Consider the following 17,189-nt stretch of genomic DNA (forward strand, 5'->3'; position numbering starts at 1 on the left):
GGAAGTTTGGAAATCAAAACGTCAAAGAACGTCCATGACGTTGGAAACTAGTTCAATGAGGTGCTAGTGTGCCTTAACCTATTTGACTAAATTTTAGGAGTCGAAAAGTGATGAATTTTGGTGGAAGAGTGTCTGTCATGTATTAGAGTTAGTTCATAGTCGAAACGTCCGGGCAGGTCTCCCCAAGGACCAACTAAAAGGACCTTGAGGAGGACCCTTGCATTTTGGCAAAAAGCGGCCAAGAGGAAGTGTGCACAAACGAGTGCCAATCAACGGATTGTGTGTCAATCGATGGCGAATCGATGGCAACCATTGATGAACACTTAGACAAATCCATTGGAGGCCTATTTTGCACAGTATCTAACCAAAACGACGGACCAACATGACGGTTGGTCCCTTGGCCGTCGTTTGACAAATGGATCGTTTATCGTGGTCTCGTCTCTGAGGGTCTGTCTTGGCTGCTCGATTTTAAGTGACTTGAATTAATTAATTTAGGGGTTAGTTAATTAGTTATGGGTTAAGGAAGAGGGATTAGTTAATTAGTTAGGGGTTAAGGAAGAGGGATTAGTTAATTGCCTTCCCTTGGGATGTGAATAAAAAATGCGTTAAACCCTTATTTCTCCAACTCTTGATTCATGCCACTTCCATGCTAATGCTCCACGGAGTTTTCCATCTATCTTCTAGGATGTTTATCATAGCCAAAGAGTAGAGGGTCTTGTATAATAAAAGTATAAAGTTACTATAACCCAAAAAAAAGACATTAAATTTTTGCTTGGTAAGGAGTGCCAAACATATCTTAGACTCATTATACCTGCACAATTACTTAAAATTGTAAAAGATATTTATACAATCAAGTCACATCAATCACAAATAAATCACTATACTAAAATTATTTCGTTACCTAGTACTGGCAAGTGGAAGTTGAGAGAGTGGTAATATGAAAGGGAAGCAATATTGCATTCTTCTCTAAAACAAGTGATTGCAGAGTACAAATTACAGTTCTAGATTTCAGATTATTGCAGATTAAAGATTACAATTGCAGATTGCAGGTTCCAGATTCCTCCCAGCAGATAATCATTATTCAGATTTCATGAAAGTCTAGTTAATATGAAAGGGAAGCAATATTTTGTCTGAATGACAGTTAGAAATTCAATGTTGTGCAGTCTAATGCCCAACGGTCACAGACAAATCAGTGGAAAGACAAGATTTTCCCTGCGAAAATGGGGCATAAAGGTTATGCTACAATTCTATTCTCCGTTGTTATTGTCAATTTCATTTTCTTTGGTGGGTGATGGTACTTCTATTGTTTTTTTTTTAATTGGAGGCACCACTTGCTAATTGTTACTGGATCTTTTTTTTCCTTGCTGTTGGTCTTACAAAAGTTACTGATGTTGTCACACTTTGGGGATGGACTGCTGTTTCCCTAGAAGTTTCCGCACTCCTAGTGTTAGTTCGTTGTTGTAGGTAAATTTTTCCTGTTTAATTACTCGAGTTATTGAGGCAGCAAAACCCAACTTAACTTACTCTGAAATTGTGCTTCACACATGAACCCCATATGATATTGAAGTCGATGGGAATTTTAGTGTTTTTATTAAATTTAAGGAAATAATAAATGGAATCTGAGTATGGAGGGTTCCACAGTTAAGAGTATGAGGCACGAAAACTTCGAGGCAAATGTAGCACTTGATACTGGTATAAAGTGCAAATGTTACTTATAATCTGTTATTTCCCTTTGCCTTTTCAACTAACTCTGTAGTATGATGCACAAATTTGAAGTATGTTCTAGATGAGGAACACGACACTCTACGGAACGTCGTCATCAGTCACTGTCATAGAATTGCAAATAGTTGACATGTTCCTCGAGACATAAAGTTTTGTGTGATTCAATGATCCATTAAACCCATAAATTTATGTAAGAGAAGTTAGATCTTTCCAAACTAGACTTTGATGAAGTTGAAGAAAATCAGACTTTTTAAAGCAACAGGATCATTTGTTCTTAAAGATGCTTCATCTTCCTTTCCCTTCCCTTTCACCATTATCATTGATGAACCATCTACTCAATAAGTCTTCTCTTTCTTGTCCTTAATATTAGTATGATCCCTAGACATTGTTACAGATTTTTTTATTTGACCTTTACAATGGTGGATTAATATGAATGGGCTTGTTTATCACGTAATATCATAATTTTGGCCTTAAAAGCTATAGGTAAACATTTTTTCATACGTGTTCTTTTGTTTAAATATGTTTGCACTTAACTTCTCGTGTCTTACGTAGTATTTAACTTTCTCTTTGAACTTGTACTAATGAGCTATGAACCTATTGATATATGAAATTCATTAGGTAAATAATTTGTATTCGAAAAATATCGAATATCAGTGTCTCATACCAAACCCAAATGTTGTAATTCTAAAATTTTAGTGAATCCGAACACCAATGTCTCATATTCAAACTAATATTCATTGTATAATTTTTGAGGATAAGTTTTTTGTTTACAAAATACCCTCAACCTATTTAAAATATTTTTTTACATTTTATTTACAAACATTAGTTATTCATTCTTAAAAATAAAATTTCCATCTTATTTAGCTTAAATAATTTTGTGTGTGCATTTTCATGATTGATGTTTTAAAAATTAAACGTTCATTCTGTTTAACTTAAAAATTAAACTTTCATATTATTTAGCTTAAAAATAAAATGTTCATCTTATTTAGCTTAAAAAAAGATTTTCATCTTAAACTTTGATCTGATTTAGTTTAAAAATAAGTCTTTCATCTTATTTACCTTAAAAAATAACTTTTATCTTTATGTTTATTAAGTAAGAAAATTTATTAATTTTTCCCTCTAATTTTTCATGCTATTAACTTTTCCTTCTAATTCTTTCTACTACAATAAAATATTCCCTCCTATTAGTAATAATATTTTTTTAAAAAAAAAAACCTATGCCTCAGGCCCTCACAACATCGCTCAAGCAAAGAAATTCACGGTAGCCATCTCCATCCACAGGTAATCCTAAGGTTTTTATTTCATAAAAACTCATGATCTTACTGAAACAAACCTTTGATCACATAGTCACTAGTAGGATTTTGGTGTCAAGTGCTGTTAACTAATTGAGAAAGTATTTATTTTTGGAACCATGTGAAGTTTCAAGGTTTCACAATTTAGTTCTTAATTTATATTTTCTTGCAGGTTTTACGGGATCCATCTCATCCTACAAATATTTTAATTCCCAGGTATTCAAACAATTGTGACGATTTGATAGGGTTTTAATTTCAATAATTTTGAGTGCATAGGGTTTTAGTTTCAATTTCCATTGAGTTACTGTACTGTGAACGAATCTGTAAACAAGTTACTGTGGTTTAAAGAGTGACACTCTAAAGTTGTGGCTTTGTTTCTTAAGAAATCATCACCGATGCTGCCTAGAAATCATATATAGCCATGTTTATGAAGCCTTACAAGACCTCATCGATTCCTTAAATATCCATCAAGACTCTTTATTAGCAATCATAGTAAGACAAACGTACTGGTCAAATTTATGGAGGTTGTACCATAAATGCCTTGGCATATTTGCTAGTTAAGAAAGTTGTAAGACTTGATTTTGTTATTGGAGAAGTAATAGATATGGAAAAGATGGATCATTTAAAGGATATAGTCATGATGATGTGGTTATTAATGCAAAGAAAATTGACTAATACAGTTGATAGATGCAGTTGATCGATGAACTGGAAAATTGTCAATATATGCACCTTTCTTTTTAATTAATTAGTACATGTTTAAATCTTATCAATAACACTAGTAACTGAGAGTAAATTAAGAGATGTCAGAGAAAAAGATTAGCCTTCATACATTATATTGATTTGTTGAAATTTAACTATTTATTTGCAGTTTGAAGATTACGAAGAAAGCAACCGTAGTGGAAGAACAATGATATCAATTTCAGGACTCTTTGTGTGGACTTTGCAGGTTATTATGTGTTTTGTTGTTTTATTTTAATAGTATGGAGGTATTAGTCTTTAATAGTATGAGGGTATAATTCTTGTTTTCTATATGTATAGGTTTTATACTTAATGGATAAAAGTTGGATAAATATATTTAATAGGCTTGATCATTTGTATGAGTATGGAGCCAAAGAGTTTCTTCATTTTGCATCATTAGATAGGTCAGGTGCATCTGCAATATTGTGTCCATGTCGAAAGTGTCGTAATATGAAATTTGTTCGAAAAGATATGATTGTTGAACATATTGTGGTTAATGTATTTCTAACTAGTTACACTAGTTGTATTTATCATGGCGAGGAGCTATTTTCATAAAAATTGGTCAATCACTAGATAAAGGTGATGAGATGCAAGACATGTTACATGAAACATTTGGAATTCCTCCCACATTTTTTGTTGATATGGACACTAGTGCTGAAGGATTTGATGGGTCAAACCAACATTGCACGGGTTTTAATAAGAAGACTGAAGAATTCTTTCGCTTACTGAAAGAAGCTGGACGTGAATTATATCCAGGAAGCAAGTATTCACTACTTTCGTTCCTTGTTCTTCTATTACACTTAAAGTGTCTTAATGGAAGGAGTAACAAATCATTTTTCATGCTATTAGAGTTGTTAAAAGATGTGCTTCCAGAAGGTGAAAAATTGCCCAAGTCCTTTTATGATTCAAAGAAAATTATTATAGATTTAGGACTTGAATAAAAAAAATACATGCATGTCTAAATGATTGTATGATTTATTGGAACGAGACAAAAGATAGAACGTCTTGTAAGTTTTGCAAAAGCTCCAAGATACAAAAAGTTCAAAGGTAGATCAGTTATCTCTAGTTCTGAAACACCAAAAATTTCGTCATATGTGTTTATGTATTTTCCATTTGTACCACGACTTCAAAGACTATTTATGTCGGCTAAAATATCTATGCAAATGAGATGGCATGGTGAAGGTCGCACTAGAGATGGGGTAATGCGACATCCTGCAGACAGTACTGCTTGGAGGAAATTTGATGAAGCACATTCATATTTCGCTCAAGATCCTCGAAATGTTAGACTTGGATTGGCTTCAGATGGCTTTAGTCCATTTAAGTCTATGTCTATCTCACATAGCACATGGCCTGTTATCTTTATTCCATATAATTTTCCACCATGGTTGTGCATGAAACAACCATATGATATTATCAACTGTTATTGATGGTCCTCGTGCACCAGGTAATGATATTTATGTCTATCAACAACCCTTAATTGATGATTTAAACCATTGTGGGTTGGTGTTGCCACTTATGACATATCAAACAATCACATGTTTCAAATGTGTGCAACATTGCTTTGGAAAATTAGTGATTTTCCAGGGTTACTTAACTTATCAGGATATGGTGTGAAAACTAGATATGGTTGTCCATGTTGTCTTACCAAAACTAAATCTACCAAATTGACAAATGGGAGAAAATATTGTCTCATGTCTCATAGGCGATGGTTATCTCATGGACACAAGTTTCGAGAAGATAAAGTTGCATTCAATGGCCTTGTGGATTGAGTTGGAGCACCTGAACGGTTGACGGGAATTGAGATTCTTCAGCAATTGAATAATGTTAAAAGCAAGTTTCGTAAAGATCTATTTGCTAAATCTCGTAAAAGAAAATGCGATGATGTTGATAATTTGGTGCAACATATGTGGAACAAAAAGAGCATATTATTTTAGTTGGTATACTGGAAAGACAATATGAATCGTCATAATCTTGATCAGATGCATATTGAAAAGAATGTATTTGACAATATATTTTGGACATTACTGAATATTGATGGAAAAGGAAAAGATAATTTGAACTGCCGTTTAGATTTACAAGAGATGGCGATCGAAAAGCTTTGAATCCTAAGAAAAAGGCTAATGGAAAATATTATCTTCCTCATGCATGTTTCACATTGAGAAAAACACAAAAATACATCCTCTTACAAGTGCTAAAAGATGTGAAAGTTCCAGATGGATATGCTTCAAATATCTCAAGTTGTGTTGATCTCAAGAAACAAACAATTCATGGGTTGAAGAGTCATGACTGCCACATTTTAATGCAACAACTCCTTTTGATTGCCTTGCCGAATCTCTTGCCAGGGAATGTACTTACGCCATTGATTGAATTAAGTAATTTCTTTAGGGGCATTTGTTCAAAAGATTTGAAGATAGGTGACTTAGGAAAACTCCAAGATTGAGTTGCAATAACTCTATGTCATTTGGAGAGAATATTTCCTCCATCTTTCTTTGATATCATGGAATATCTACTTATCCATTTAGCAGAAGAAGCAATGTTGGGAGGACCTTCACAATATCGCTCTATGTGGTTTATCGAAAGGTATCATTTTGTTTTTTGTCATCACACTTACAAGAAATTGTATTTGTGTTCTAAAAATTGTCTATTTTAGGTTCCTGCTTTGTCTTAAAAACTACGTAAGGAATAGACGTTATATAGAAGGTGCGATTGCAAAGGGACGTTGGATAGACGACTTAATGAAGTTTTTCTCATGGTATTTAGATGACGTCGAGAATAAATCTAATCCATCTTTAATAAATGATTTTTCATCTAATGAAATGACTGACCCAGAGGGTCGTCGATCAAGTAGAGAGAAAGGATTTAAGGTTAATGACATTACACGTGCTCAAGCCCACATAAATGTTTTATTTAACTCTACCTCCACAACTTCATATCGTGGGTAAGTATTAGATCATAATATAATTAGAAATTAATTATTAAATAATTTTATTTCAGTTTTTATTAAATAGCTATGTGTTATACTTCTGTAGTGAACATATAAAAGAAATCAAGAAAGAAAATCCTCGTCTATCAAGATATAATGTGGATTGAATTCATAATGAATGATTTCAACTATGGTTTAGAAATCATGTAAATATCAACTAGCTAAAATATTTTCTCATTTATTACTATATAGGTAATTATAACTTTTAGATCACATCTTTATTTTTGAATGCTAGGTCGAGAAGAAGCATATGGTTGGTGAAACAATATATGAGGATATTCAAACTTTATCTATTGTCCCATTAATACAAACAAAAAGAATGACTTGTTATATATGTGATGGAGTTAGACACTTAACAGAGTCTCGTGATGTTAAGAGAAAAACTCAAAATAGTGGTATTATGTTAAAGGCTGTACCTTAAAGTTACGCAAGCACAAAAGATAGAAAATCCCATATTGGCAGAGGCTTCTTTTTATGGAATCCTCACAGACATAATTGAGTTATATTATTTCAAGAATCTCAAGTTTGTATTGTTTGAATGTAAATGGGTGAACAATAAGAAGGGGCTTATTGAGAAAGATTATCATGTGTTAAAGAATGACAAAAGTCCCACATCGGCGGTTAATGAGATGGGTGGACTCCTTATAAGGCTTGGTCAATCCTCCTCCCTTTGATCTAGCTTTTGGGGTGTGACTTAGGCCTAACACCTAATTTCACATGGTATCAGAGCAGGGCCCATCTCACCGATGTTGAGGCCCCCAAAATCAAAATTGCCCCACGCACCAGATGCTAAGCACTGGGCATGAGGTGGGGTGTTAAAGAATGACAAAAGTCCCACATCTGTGATTAATGAGATTGGTGGACTCCTTATAAGGCTTGGGAAATCCTCCTCCCTTTGAACTAGCTTTTGGGGTGTGAGTTAGACCTAAGACCTAATTTCACATTATTAATTTACTCTTGTGAATTTTAATCATTTACTCTATACAAAACATCAGTTATGAGATAAACCATTCATCTTTGCTTCTCAAGCTCAACAAGTGTTTTATGTCGATCATCCTATGGAAATGGAGTGGCAAATGGTTGTTAAAGTAAAGACAAGAGGTTTATGATTAAGGTGATGACACAACAACAATTGATCATAAGGAAAGACATATGGAGTTGTGGCCTGAATAGCAATTGGATGACACAACATTTGAAACTGAAGAAGACATTGAATGAGTTAGAGAAGGAGTACCAGGATTAGAAATCGACCCAGAAACTTTGGTAAGTAATGAAGCATATGATGAAGATGAGAACATATCTTAGTTTTTGTTACTATAGTAGTATAATCTCTATTTCAGTACAATTGATTGTTGAACAATAGTGACTTTGATGTTTTTACTCTTCATTCTGCTGTTAAAATCTCATATGTTTATATGTATTATTATTTTACATGATAGTTAGTTATTATTTTATACTTGTGTATAGTTATTTGGAAGGATTCATAGCTGCTAAGGAACATCGTTGAAATGACAAGAAAAAGACAGAGAAATTCTAGTCAAGGTGAGCTTTTATATGATTCTTCGAAGCAACAAAAACAAAAAATCAGAAGTATGTCAATGCCTCAACCATCCCAAAATTTGCCACAAAATGAAAGAGCTGAACTTCATGATACAAAAAATCTTCTATGTATTTAATATCATGATATTTATTCTTCCTTTCATAGTATAAAGTAGTTAGATAATTTTTATAGAAATAATAAATTTGTCTCTTTTTATCTTTGATTATTTATAGATTCTGAGCAGCAAAAACAACAAATCGGAAGTATGCCAATGCCTCAACCGCCCCAAAATTGGCCACAAAATGAAAGAGATGAATCCTATGATGCAAAAAATCTTCGAGGTATTAAATAACATAAAATATATTCTTACTTTCATAGTATCAAGTAGTTGGATAATTTTTATATAAATAATGAATTTGCCTCTTTTTGTCTTTGATTATTTATAGATTTTGAGAAACAAAAACAACAAATCGGAAGTATGTCAATGCCTCAACGCCCAAAAATTGGCCACAAAATGAAACAGTTGAATCACATGATAAAAAAAATCTTCTAGGTATTAAATATCATGATATTTATTCTTCCTTTCATAGTATAAAATAGTTAGATAATTTTATATAAATAATAAATTTACCTCTTTTTATCTTTGATTATTTATAGATTCTAATGAGAGTGAAGAGCAGTCTAAGCAAACTAGGGGTCCCACTATGATGCACTCGGGATGGGGGAAACACGGTGGAAATTTACATATTGAATTGAATGAACATGGTCAAGTTATTGGGTCAGAAGGAAATAGGATGAGTTCAAAACATGGTGTGCTAGCACGAAATGACATCTTAGCGTCACTGAATTATAAAGATTGGAGGCTTGTACCTATTATGTACAAGGATAGAATATGGGCTCATATCAAGGTTCTTAGATACACAAAACCTATATACTAAGATGTTTCTATTTTTATATTTAATTTTATAAATGAATTGTGTATTAAATATATGTACTGGAAAATACTAACGCAACTGATGACATGAAGCGCATACTGATGATGTCATTTGGATCTAAATAGAAAGAATTAAAGCATGAAGCAAAAAACATTGGATATGCCCCATATAACAATGATATTGAGCGTTTAGCTCATCGTCCAGATAGAGTTGAAGAACATCAGTGGCGTTCATTAGTTTATTATTGGAGATCAAAAGAAGCAAAGGTATGTGCTAGGTTTCTACTTATGCATTTGCTCTACTAAATGAGAATTTCATACAGGTTATCATAAATTATTAATGTCGTGTTTTCCCTGATTATACTTCTTATTGTAGAACAGTTAGAAGTTCTTTCTGATTTGTCCCTTTCTTCTAATTGGCTGAAATAATGTTGTTGTACATTCCCAGTTTGCCAACCTGCACAAAATGTTCTTGTATAGAGATTGATTGCACTTTGGCAAACTCAACTATGCTGTTTTTTTATATTTTTTTCTTGGATATTTCTTTTATATATTCAAGATTGCACATGTACTCTTATATATTACTAGTTAAAATACCCTCGCTTTGCGCGGGAGTTTAATATTACAAAATTTGTAAAATAATACTTCAACTATATCGGTCATTAAACCTAAAACTCTATATTCTCTTACGCACAAGATTATGTAGTAAGAACCATTAACGATGTAAAGGAACATAAATAATTATTGCATCTTATCATTTATCCTTAATAATATAAGCATAAACTAATGACTGTAAAAATACATACCAGGAACTGTAAGATAAGCAATGATGCCTGTTAGCCACTCAACAGGAGCAAGGTACATAAATATTTAATTATGAAGAAGAAGAGGTTTAGAATTTTCATTTTTCTAAAATGGGATGAAAACTCTCTACTTATTGTGTGAATAAAGGATAGTGTTGAAGAATATTTATTGTGCCTTATCGGAAATATTACAACTAATTGAAAAAGTTACAACGCTTCGGTAATGTCTCAACCTTTCAGAATAGTCACAACTTTTCATAAAAGTCGCAACTCTTCATTAAAGTCGCAACTCTTCATTAAAGTTGCAACTCTTCATTAAAGTCGCAAGTTTTCATAAAAGTCGCAACTGTTTAAAAAAGTCACAACTCTTTAAAAGAGAATGCTTGTTTGTGGTGGCGCCACGTAGACCTGCCTAAGGTTCTATTTTATATAATTATATGATTGTTTTTAAATTTCTAGGAAAAGAGTGAGAGAAACAAAGAAAGTCAAAAAAATTGACTATGCCACACACATCAGGGAGAAAAAGTCATCTTCAAATTATACACGATGTATGAACTAATCGTTATTTATTTTTTTGTAATTTATATATTAAATAATACTTATTGTGAATGTTTAATGTCAATCCCTTTCTATTCAAACAAATGATGAAGATGAATAATGGTGTAAAGACAACTCGTATTGAGGTATTCAACTCACATTAGAGCGAATGAAGAACCAGGTAATGAGATAGGTGGTGAAGTTATGGTAAGCTCTTACTCTTTAAAAATATATCGGTACTTTCTTTTTATTACAATTTTTTAAGAAAACTTCTCATTACTTTACCTTTCTTTCAAAAAGAAACAAATGGATGATCTTGCCGAGGTGTATCCTGAGTTTAACGTCCCTGGAAGTGCTCCTAATGATATGTACTACCATGTAATGGATCAGACACTCATAGAATTGTTCGTACTCTAGGAAATGGAGCATCTCCTATCTTAGTATATGGCCCCGTATATAAACGATTTTAGGCTGAAAAACGAGATTTTGATGCAAGAGTTGAGATAGAAGTTCAAAAAGCTACCTCAGCTATGAAAATTCAGATGATCGAGAAGATGTATGAAGCAAAAAAAGAGATGGAATCGATGGATAAAAAGTTGTTAGAGGCGAAAGAGGAAGCAAAAGAGATTAACGAAGCGATGGAGAGAAAATTATCAGAAGCAAAAAGGGATATGGAAGAAATTATAGCGGATAAAGTGAAGGAATGAAATACAAGCATATCTAGAGTCTTTTGTGAATTAATATTGATGCAATTTTAAATCAAAGAAGGTGAAATAATTGTGTTGCCCACCAAAAAAGTACCTTTTTAGATGAAAAGATAGTTTCTCTTAATTATAATAGCCTTCCTCTTTTGCAATATGTTCCTGATAACCAACATAAAGATTGTCAACAACATCATCACTTGTTCCAGGTGTTCACACAAGAGAGGTTAGAGAAAATTCAGTAAAATTCTAAATTTTATTTTAATTTGCGTAAGTCCTGACATTTATATGATCACAAGATCAACTAATTCCTCTTTCTTGTTTAATATGGATTAATCGACAAACATGTTACTTTTGATCATGTAATAGTCTTTAGTTGGATTTGGAGTTGTAGTTTTAGAATTTGCTCATATTGCTTTTGATAAGCTAATTGTTTGATTCTACTCTGTTTTAGCCCTCTGTTTCTGCCTTACGGAATGGTAAGTTGCATTGAGTACATTACAGTGATGTTATGGTTTGATGTGTGGCTTATTGTGTGTTATGATGGAAACTAGTGTTTCCTGCTTTGTTTTTCCTTTGAGTTTCATTGGTATGTTGAAAAATGTTGAATTTGATAAGTTTTTACTTGAACTTAATATGGGCTACAAAAAATTCATTATCTCATAATCTAGATTGTCTTTTTTTACAAGGTAAAGGTTTATTGACTAAAGTACCAATAAGCTACCAAAAGCAAAAGTTGATTACTCTTTCCACTTCTTCAACAGTGAAAGGCCTCTCCAACCACTCACTATCTTCATTTCGTAATTTTCTCTAAGTATCATCTTCCCAACTTGGTCTCCAACCTTCAGTTTCAGTAAAAGGATCTTGATAAAATCCGTGAATATGATCCTTAATCAACTCATCTTCCTCAACAAGCTTCCTTCCATCATTCATTTATCAATAAGATTAATTCTAATTAGTGTTTTTATCTCCATTCTGCAACCACAAGCATCTGGATTTCTGTCTCCAACTTATTTCTTTAGATGTTGCATTTTCCTCTAACGCTTTGATAAATTTGTTCCTTTCAACTTCTAATTGCTCATTGCTCTGGTTATTTCTTAAAGCCTTTCAAATGCTTTACTCATCCTCACTTGTAAGTTGCTGAATGCTTCCTTGTTCCATTTTTTTAAATCTGCCTTTCCAATGCTTTACTCTTCCTCACATCTGGTTCACCTTGTCTGTCATATGATTTCCATCAACTGTGTATTAAATCAACAAATATGCGGTGTTCAATATACCAAATATTCCCCCACTACTCCCTTGTGCTTTCAATTCGACCAATCTGTCCATCTAGAACCACCAACGTATTTGATACAAGGTAAATCAATCACCTTCATTTTGTCAAAGATAAGTTTATGTTTGAGCATTTTTGAATTTTATAACAAAGGGATCTGAATTTTCTGATTGAGTACCTATATTGAAAGTGCTTCCGTCTTAGCTTGTCTTACCTAGAGTTGGTCTTATGTTTGATTGAAGCACAACATATTGACTATTATTGATTTAGTCGTATTGAATAATATTTTATCTTAGGAGATGATAAAATTTGGGTATACTGTTTGCACTTTGTATTTAAGGATGATTTGTGCTAATGTCCATTACATTAGACTCAAGAGATGTCTACAAGTTCATACATGAATGATATTTCTGTAGAATCAGATAAGTATGTATAGTTATAACTATTATACGATATGTCAAGAGAAGGTGCATTAGGAAAGACTCTGCCATTCCATGGTCTAGCTCTTAGAGTTCAATGGAACCATTCATGATGAATGTTTTTAGGAATCCACCAGTATTGAATGTCCAGTTAAACTCACCCCTGGAAGGATCATTTTCCTATTCCATGACGAAAGGGAACGATGAAAATCAGTTTTTAGATTAATCCCAACCTTCATTCCAGGTAAATATGATTCACCTGGATTGTAAAAACTTTGCCACAGGTAGTACTGAGGCTTATCCTCGGTTGCATCTCGAACAACAAGTTGCTTGAATCAAGGAGTTGTGCTACTGGATTTTGCTCATGTCTAGTTGAATCAGAGGACCACATTACTCTGCCAGAACCATTTATAAGAGTAAGAATTCCTTGTCTGGTAAAATTTAGCGCACTGGCTGTGTCGTTCAGTGAATTTTCTCCATTACAGGTTAGAACTTGAGAAAAAATGAGTTATACGCTGATTTTAGTACTACAAAAACAACTTCCTCTCAATCCCAAGCAAGTTGTAGTAGGTGGACAGCTAGCTAAAACTAGTCATTTTATGATGAATCCTCGGAATACTCATATAAAGATGTTAATTCACTAAAATGTACCTGGGAGGAGCTGATTGTAACCGTTGTGACCAGCATGAAGTCTTGCCAACATGCTAATAAATAGAGCATTGTTATAAGTGGCAGGCTCAGTTTGATCATAGTGTCTGTTCGATCCGTGAAGTTGTCATAGGCATCAGGTCCACCAATAAGAGAACGAGTAAGGAGATTAGGATCACTTGCCTTTCTACTATAACCTTGCATAGCCTTCCCGAATGCTAACAAAACTAGAATTCACCTTAAACGAGACATGGAGGAAGCTCCGTGGTGTACTTGTCTTAGGTTATTGTTTCCATATCCCACCCTGTAACTTGTTGCTCTCAGGTTGTCACCAAGAATGTAGTACACGTATAAAAACATCAAACATGATGATTAGTTTACCAAGGACACGTTGTTCTTTTTTACTTTTTCAGCAGTGACTGTAAAACTTGTAATATAAATCTCCTCATCTTGTTGATTATCTTTGTTTATGCTACTATCATTAAGAGCTGCAAAATAATTGTATGTGTTGATGCCTTCTTCTCTTTCCATTTGTTCATTCTTTTTGTGCATGGAGTCTATTTTTTTTGTTGAATAAGGAAACATATTATTTTGTCCAAAAGTGACTAAACTTGCTGCACTAACTAGCAGGGAAAATATTTACATCCATCACAGGAGCACTAGAAAAAATACTGGGACTTCCATGTATATACATAGATGAAGAGTGGGCTGAAGCTATATTTATCCTTCTAAGGAACTCTTCTTCTTGCTTGTCTGCACACAAAACGACCAAAGTTGATGGAGGAGGGCTCGAAAATGTAGTAGTCCAAACAGTAGGGGTGCTTCCTCTATTGTAAAAATCTAAGACTGCTAGGCTATCTACTAATTTGTTCTTTTCTCTGTAGACATGGTAGACAGTAGGATCACCCAGCCTTTGAAGGAGGCAACTGCAGTCAAATAAAAGAGGTAAAAAGTTAGTAAAATCAGTATTAATTAGATTAACTAGCAGCTCAGCATGCACGTTTATTTCCAAAGGCAAAAGTTGATGTTCCCATGCTAAATGTAAGCCCTTGAGCAAAGCATGTAATTCTGTGTCTAAGGCATCTGCAGTGGCCACAAGGCCTGATAATCCCAAGATCCAATATCCAACATAAAGAAAAAATTTGAGATAGAGTGCCCACTTCTTCCCTGAATGAAGCAACCTTGGAGCATGTCAGAAAAAGGTGGGTTATAGATACCATATCACCCAAATTACAAAGCTGACAAATCGGTGAGGGGATGCAAGAGATGTGGTGAAGGTAGCAGGAGGTTGGTAGTCATCCATGGTGTAATACTAGAGATTATTTTATGAGTAGACCACTTCTTGCATTGTGTGTCCATCCCTGTTACGTCTTCTTCTGGTTGCTAATATTCATCTATTCCTCTCTTGTTCTTTTGACACTGATTTTTAAGTTCATGAATGTGATCCTCCCTTACTATACTCTGCCATTTAAAGTCCTTGTAAGAGGAGAAGATTTGTAAAACGGGCCATCTTCTAAATAATGTGATTGTCCCTTACTATACACTGCCGTTTCAAATCTTCAGATACAACTTTCTAATCTGGCGGTTTAAGACAATAATATCTTCGTAAGCTGCTTGCTCATGGCTGGCGAATTTGATCATGTTGCTTTCGATAAGTTAATTGATCAATTCTGCTCAAATTCTCCCTACTTTTGTCTGTATAGAATGTTAAGTTTCATTGAGTTCAGTACAGTGATATTATGGTTTGCTGTGTGGCTTATTGTGTGTTTTGACGGAAACTAGTGCATTGTTCAAATCATTATCTGTAGAGTTGGTTGGAATGGATCTAGAGGTATTTGGATGAACTAGTTGACTAGATAAATATGCTAGGTTTTGTGGTCAAGAACTCATGATATGTGAACATTGTGTTGGAAAAACTCATTTTAATGCTATCACACTTAGTTGTATTATACGATGTTTGTATCTTTGTCCCAACACCAAATGTTTGTTTTGTTGAAGCAATCATATGTCTTCTTTTTTTTATTTTCCTTGTGGAAAAATTGGAACACTTATGTACTCAATAAAATGGTAAGCTTTGTATTTCGTAGAGTATCACAATAATCAATTTAATATTTTTTTGTTAGGCTAACATGATCAAGAAGATTGGAACAACCGTAGTTAGCACAAATAAAAAGAAGTGGATATGTTTGAAAAAACTACAAGATATTTATTTTCTTTCAAAAGGAGGAAAATTTCGTGTTCATAGTTCCTTTTTTTATGATCTCTGATGCAGCTTCATAGCATTAATGTGCAGCTTCATAACATGTATTTGTTTTGCCATTCTATGGCCAAGTTGTAAGTAATGTAGTTCATCAGACAGAGCATTGTTCACATTGATATTTGCGAGAAGCCTTTTACCTTGTTGCCCCTTCTGACCCTTATTACTGCTCCAGCTCCTCCAGCCTAGTTGTGGGATAAAAAGACCCGAGAACAATCAGTTTAAGGCCCCTATCAGCAGGTTCCCATTTAATAAATTCTTTACCTTTCCTCTTTTTGCTATTCGTGAAGCCTATGTAGAAATATTTCATTGCTCTGTCTGTAGGTAATCCTAATGGAATGGCTTCTTTCTTGTCAGTATGGTAGTTGCTGTTTCTATTTAGCCATTATGTTCCAGATGTAAAGGGAAATGTGAATTCCCATTTCACTACGTTTTTGTTTTTGGACTTTATTTGAAGTTTATTATAGTTACTCATACACACAATATCAGTGGAGTTCCTTTTCAAATACATCTACTGTTGTTGCATTATGCTTTCTCTTTTTCAGGTTTTACTGGAATGACTTCTTTCTTGTCATTATGGTAGTTGTTGTTTCAGTTAGCCATATGTTCCAGATGTAAAAGGGAAATGCAAATTTCCATTCCACTACGTTGTTAGATTGCTGACTCTGTATATTCTTTAAAGCCAATTCCTTAATATGTTTACTTTTAGAAAAATTCAATTAGTCATTTTTGATATCCCAATTTGTTCTAGCTATTGCAGATCTAATTTCTATTATTATATAGTTACAAATTTTTTTATGTGCATTTCTTGTGCAGAATTTATAAGGAAATTGAGGTCAAGTATCGACTTCAACATGCTCGACTTTTGGATTGATGATTTCATAAAGATTTATTGCAAATTTACTGGAGATTTTAATTTCATTTTAATTAGGAGTTAGTTAGCTGGTTTATGTTGAGATTATTACTTGAGATAGAACAGATAATTTGTTTCGACATTGTTTACTTTTACATAAAACATATTATATTGGTATTTTGTTCTTTGATTATATTTTAGAAAATATTTTCTTTATATAATATTTCTTGCTTATCATGAAGGAGATAATTTTGAATGCACAGGTTGTTTATATGTATTTGTGTCTTGAGAAAAACTATATATAGTTTCCTGGGATGTTTAAGAATTTTGGCGGCGACGTTAGAATATTAATATGACATTTAGCAAGTAAAGTGTGAGAAATTTCAATTGTGACATTTTATAAATGTCACAAGTATCTTGAAATTTTATTTGCCAACATTTAATCTAAATACCAGAAAGTTTAAGTGACATTTCATAAATGTCGAAAAA

At 33.3% G+C, this 17,189-nt stretch overlaps 1 protein-coding gene across 19 annotated transcripts; it reads left to right on the plus strand.

The window, feature by feature from the left end:
* The first annotated feature begins 688 nt into the window (after positions 1–688).
* On the plus strand, positions 689–16,893 carry LOC107018498. Of its 19 annotated transcripts, none has more exons than XR_003578510.1 (11): positions 783–1,233; positions 2,949–3,003; positions 3,187–3,230; positions 3,883–3,960; positions 8,203–8,277; positions 8,509–8,616; positions 8,722–8,828; positions 8,933–9,476; positions 10,019–10,067; positions 10,472–10,560; positions 10,663–16,880. XR_003578510.1 is itself a non-coding variant. In XM_027917188.1 (5 exons), exons 2-5 carry the CDS (start codon positions 1,221–1,223, stop codon positions 7,154–7,156), a joined length of 321 nt encoding a protein of 106 aa, XP_027772989.1. In that variant the 5' UTR covers positions 689–1,049; positions 1,164–1,220; the 3' UTR covers positions 7,157–7,426. The 19 variants fall into 19 exon arrangements, 2 of the variants coding, with proteins under 2 accessions (XP_027772989.1, XP_027772988.1); XR_003578515.1 differs by lacking the exon at positions 10,472–10,560 and having other exon boundaries at positions 10,663–10,756; positions 10,850–16,880; XR_003578521.1 differs by lacking the exon at positions 10,472–10,560 and having other exon boundaries at positions 10,663–10,756; positions 16,664–16,880.
* Positions 16,894–17,189: the final 296 nt, after the last annotated feature.

This window comes from Solanum pennellii, chromosome 5 (assembly GCF_001406875.1).
Source record: "Solanum pennellii chromosome 5, SPENNV200".
Taxonomy (NCBI): Eukaryota; Viridiplantae; Streptophyta; class Magnoliopsida; order Solanales; family Solanaceae; genus Solanum; species Solanum pennellii.

Excerpts from the sequence above, each read along its gene's own strand:
- LOC107018498 (XM_027917188.1), top strand. Across the intron at positions 3,231-3,882 it reads ACAAATATTTTAATTCCCAG|TTTGAAGATTACGAAGAAAG; the intron begins GTATTCAAACAA and ends ATTTATTTGCAG. Across the intron at positions 3,961-6,970 it reads TCTTTGTGTGGACTTTGCAG|GTCGAGAAGAAGCATATGGT; the intron begins GTTATTATGTGT and ends TTTGAATGCTAG.